The sequence below is a fragment of the Anarrhichthys ocellatus genome, unplaced genomic scaffold (genome assembly GCF_004355925.1).
Source record: "Anarrhichthys ocellatus isolate YVR2014 unplaced genomic scaffold, GSC_Weel_1.0 scaffold24, whole genome shotgun sequence".
NCBI classification, from domain to species: Eukaryota; Metazoa; Chordata; class Actinopteri; order Perciformes; family Anarhichadidae; genus Anarrhichthys; species Anarrhichthys ocellatus.
Window position 1 is genome coordinate 11,501,054 of NW_022280054.1, and position 5,062 is coordinate 11,506,115.

The following is a 5,062-nucleotide window of genomic DNA, read 5'->3' on the forward strand; positions in this document are numbered from 1 at the left end:
CCCCCCCCCACCAGATGAGGAGCGAGGGGACTCCCTGACCCCGAACCTTACACAACAGAGTGTGTGGGGGGAAGGTGGTTAACAGGGAAAGGGATCCCAAATGCAAACAGACAAGAGTCCCCCTCTCCTTAGATCAGGGGGCCCCCTTGGCCCTCAGTGCCCTGGTTGGCCCCCCCCTGCTTTGGCCCCTGGGTGTACGCGCTGGCCACCCTTGGCCCACCTCAAGCACAGACACACATGCGCATGCCCCCCCCGCCACAGCTGTCAAAATCCTGACGTCTTAATCAATCCTGGATCCACGACCCTGTCGGACGCAGCGCTAAGATGGATGCAGAAGGGGATGACCCCTGAACTCTGCCAGGGGTGGAGAATACAATTCTAACCCTAACCCCCCCACCTCGTCTACCTCTTCCCCCCTCCCAAACATTGCCAGCCTCAGTCGTCTCCGCTGCTGCCCCAAACAATGATGGAGGAGAGCCCATTCATCTTGGGCTGGGAACCAGGGGCCAAGGTGCCCTTGTAACCCCGCATGAACACAAGACAAGCACAGACACACAAGTATGAGAACACACAATTGAACTTGTGTGCACCACAGAAAACCTTTGAAAAGAAAGGTTTTAAACCAAATCTATCTGTATAGTGAGCAAAGGCTGCCCCACTCTCATATACGTTTTAAAACGCTTTGATACATAAGGAAAATAAACTATTAACAAACACCTTACCCCACAACTCTCCCTTGATATCCACCCTCCCTCCCCCCCAAAAAACAGCAAGTCCCTTGGTCAACATGCCCAATAGGAGAGGAGCCCCTTCTCCCATAGAGCCTGTCACATTGAGGAATATTAACCAGCTCATCAGTGCACTTGAAGACTGTCAGCGGCCAGCACATTTTAACCTCTCAGTCACTGGATCTGACCCACACTGACGGCATGCAGCGTTTAACCCAAAGCCTGTTATCCAGTTTCAAATTAGAAGAGAAAAGCTAAGAAACAAAAAACAGTAATTGAAGCTAAACAAAGTGAATGAAGTGGGGGCACTGGCACTGTAAACTCAAACAAACTAAAGCAGATGCAGTAATATGTGAACTAAATGGATGTATTGGCTTGAAAAGCAATACTGGCAGACACTACGAGACTGCATTAGTCATAAAAACAAAATCCTGGTTTCCAAATCCTTTATTGCCGTCTTTGGAGGGTAACAGCTATTTATTCAACTGAAATTAAAGTGAAGAGATACGGAGTCTATTTCATTGTTGGTTAGGATATACAGTATGAGATCAGGGTCTATACGTTAGTATAGTAAACTGCATGATAGAAAGGCAATTTAAGGGAGTTTGCCTAAACTACTTTCTGGTCTCCTTCTCTCAAACCCCCAGTACCCCATTGCCTCCCCCACCCCCAAGCAGCCAACGGTACCCCTAAATCACCAGACCTGTTTGTCATGCAATTAGTCCTCCAAGATAAAGGCTCCCTCGTAAATTAGGAGAGGTGTAGTGGTCCGTCCCCCTGTTAATCACCCGTGCCCGGCCTCTGACCCCTCACTGCTTTTTGTGTGCGATGGTGGTGGGTGGCGAATGGGGTGTACCAATAAACCATCGTGGCAGAATTGGCATCCGCTCCTCTGGCCAGCTGACAACTGTGCCCCAGCATGGCAAAATGCTGCATGTGATCCACAAAACAGCTGCTGAGTACTGCTAGATGCTATCAACAATACACTAATGCATGCAATAAACTGCAATCTATCGTCTGCAATGAAAACAAGCAAGGTAAATTTAGGTGGAGTCGATCAAAAACGCCATTTGTTGCAAGAGAAAATTTGGAAAGATCTATTGGCAAAGTTTAATGGGTATTTCTAGGCAATTTTCTGAATTCAGCAACATGCTGCAGGCTCTAACATGCTCCTGATTTAAAAGCGCAGACCTTAAAACCCCATCAAACAGTGTGGTATAGGATCATGTCAAGCTGAGACTAGAATAATCGTCCGCGAAGGGCTATTCCCCCCTACCATATAGCACTATTTCAACCCCATCTCACAGCTGTGTATTTTCATTCTTCTCATACCTGCTTGGAATGATAAACTCATTCTCTCTCTTTCCCTACCTCTAAAGCCGTCTATCTCTTTTTCCCAGCTTCTGGCTCCAATGGGAATAAGAGAAAGAGAAGGTGGGGGTGAAACACACAGCGGTAGTGCAAACCAGTTGGAGCTCTATCCTTCCTCTCTCGGTGTCAACCAATTCTCCTGGGACGCATCCCATTGCACAACACCTCCCAGTGGGCCTGCTAATTACTCCATTTACAATCATCATTGCTTCTATCGGCCAACCAGACAACTGGAGAGAAGACTGCAGAGGGAGTGGGAGAGCGAGGAGTCAGAAATATCCAACAGAGTGCGAGGTGGGTGAATGGAGGCAAGGACAAAGAGAACGAAACATAAAGGATAAAGACAGAGAAAGAGGATGGGGAGAATTAAATAGATGGGATACTGTAGGGACTGGCAGAGTTTGAAGGTAGAGAGGGATCTATAAATAGAGAAAGCCCCAAAAAAGTTAATTATTTACCTTGGCATTCTGCATTGCGCTCCTCGAATCCCGGGTTACACAGGCAATTCCCAATGGGCACCAGCCACTCTCCGTCCGCCCCGCAGTACATCTTCGGAACCTCCTTCTCCTCTGAATTATCCACGCATGAGCCACGAATTTCAACAAGCGAGGAGGTATCGGCTCCAGTAATGGTATCAGGGAACTGGGCCAAGTTCCGCACCGCAAGCGGACATTTCTTGTAGAAGACCCTGACGGAGACGAGCGCGATGCACGCTCCAACATCCTGGAAGGCCAAATAGAAGCCCTTTCGGCTCAAGGCCCCCACGTCCCGGACCTCTGTGTTGAGCTTCATGATGCGATCGCCGATGTCCACCTGAGTGAAGCTCTCGTCCGCGGCGATGGTGTCGATCTTGCCGAACTGGTTCTCGCGGATGTAGCGCTCCTTGTCGTTGTTGGACTCGTAATAGTACAGATTGAAGGTTTCCTTGCAGGTTCCCATGACACCCGGGAGGCTGTTGCAGTCCCGGAGGGTGAACTTGATCTCGATGTAGACGCGCTGGGCACCGCCTCGGGGGATCCAGTCAGTGCGGAGCCAGTTGTTCTGGTTTGGCTCCATGACGTTACACACCTGGTACGTCCGGATGGGAATGTTCTTTTCATCCATAATACTCACTTCCTCCCACTGGGGAAAGGAGCACAACAATAGAAAACAACGTTACAAGGATATTCTTAAACCTCTGACTTTCAATCTGAAAATTAATTACTTATGTTGTAAAAGAGAAATATCAAAACCAAATGCTCTCCTAATTAAAATGGCTTATATGAGTATTGCACATGAGTGGGAGCCAGTCCATGCCAAGAATGAGAGATACTGTGCAAAAGAGCATGCAAGAAAGATTAGTCAATATTTGAGTCTCGGCAGAGCAATTAATTAATGGCTAAACTTAATGCATATTTTATGAATGGCACCTAATAGACTTGTTAGGTCCTAATATAGAATAATAAAGATATTAATATTCATGGCTTCCCCTCCACCGCGAGGAAGGAAATTTGCAATTAGTTCTCTGCCTCTGTAATGCCTACACTTAAATGACTCGGGTAGTGGTACACAACGTCGTCTTCACACGTACACACTTGCACGCTGAGAGAGGAAAAAGGAAGGAATGAAAAGGCCAGATTGTGTAGATGCAAAAAAGTAAAAGGTCTGGAATCAATGCTAATGATCTAATGTGTGCCTGCCTTCCATCAGCATACACGACGGGGAGACGGAGGCACATGTTCACCGCTGTTAGTATGAACTCATAGGAGAGAGGGAGATGGTGACGTGGGGCGCATGGATCACCTTATCCTGCGCGGCCTGTTTTATTTTTGCCAGGAGGGAATGTTTGTTTTACTTATGATAAAGTTCCCCTCTCGACAGATCGCCGTTGAGCAAATACAAGCACGTCTTGAGAGGCTCAAAGCCGCGTGTTCCCTTAAGTTTTTTTTTTTCCGCCGTGTGTTTTAAATAGTCTTTGACTGAGCCGGGCTGTAAACAAGAGCAGACAGGCATTTGGCTGCCGTAGCTTCAACCACTTAGAAAACTGTACGAAAGAAGAAAAAAAAAAGTCATAATGGAACGGTGGAAGATATAGGTTACGCTGCCAGATTTGATTTGACGCCTTATCATAAACAATCTGGTTTAAAGCTGTATTTCCCCGGAGGAGGGTGGGTTGATGCTAAACATAGTGCCGCGGCTGTATGATTTGAGAAGATGTCTATCATTGCCTGCTGTTCCATTCCACTCCGCTCTCTTCCTTTAGCCCAGCCCCCCCCCTTTTTTGTTGTGGAAATCAAGCAGCGCTGAGATAAGGCCGCACCTTTCCCCGATAGCGGGGAAGAGGGAGAATAAGGCCAATTGGTCGTAATGAGAGGGTGAATGAAGGCCTGCCGGTGGTGCCAGGACCCTGTCAATCACTTGTTTGCGATAAAACGGCTGAGGACTGGGGGGAGGGGGGGGAGCTGCAGCACCGGCCAGGTTCACTGAGGAAAGCTCGTGAGCAGAACGGGCAACAGCTGCACAAGGTGGAATTCTGCCCCACACCCCCTTTTCATTAGTCGATTGTCCCTAATTTGTATTAATTTTCATGAAACATAAAAAGGCTAATTTGTGCTCATCATCACATTTCTGTAATGGAGGAGTGACTGCTATTTGTTCAACGTGAACAATTATTCATTTATGTTTATGCATTTTTGTTTGACTTGGTTTAGGCATGGAACGGGCCTTCCCTTTCCTAGACCATCACTGCCCCGTGGCCACTGTGGGGCCCCTATATTTGTTCCCTTATCAGGGCCACTGTAGATCTCCCAATTAGACGGAAGGATCACGCATTCGGTCGACCCTATCCCCCGTCGCTTTACAGCAAGATCCAGTCGTCCTGCGGCAAAAAGAGCTAAACCCCTCTGCACTCCCCCCCCATTCATCCGTTCCAGAGGACCCTCTCTCTCTCTCTCTCTCTCTCTCTCTCTCTCTCTCTCTCTCTC

At 47.9% G+C, this 5,062-nt stretch overlaps 1 protein-coding gene across 3 annotated transcripts in view; it reads right to left on the reverse strand.

Annotated features, from left to right (window-relative positions):
• The window catches only part of epha4l (eph receptor A4, like), a 49,573-nt gene that overhangs the window by 41,776 nt on the left and 2,735 nt on the right, over positions 1-5,062 (reverse strand). For all 3 annotated transcript variants that reach the window (XM_031860474.1, XM_031860473.1, XM_031860472.1), the window contains exon 3: positions 2,558-3,221. In XM_031860474.1, the coding sequence (XP_031716334.1) occupies positions 2,558-3,221 (664 nt within the window). The remainder of the gene's footprint in view (positions 1-2,557; positions 3,222-5,062) is intronic.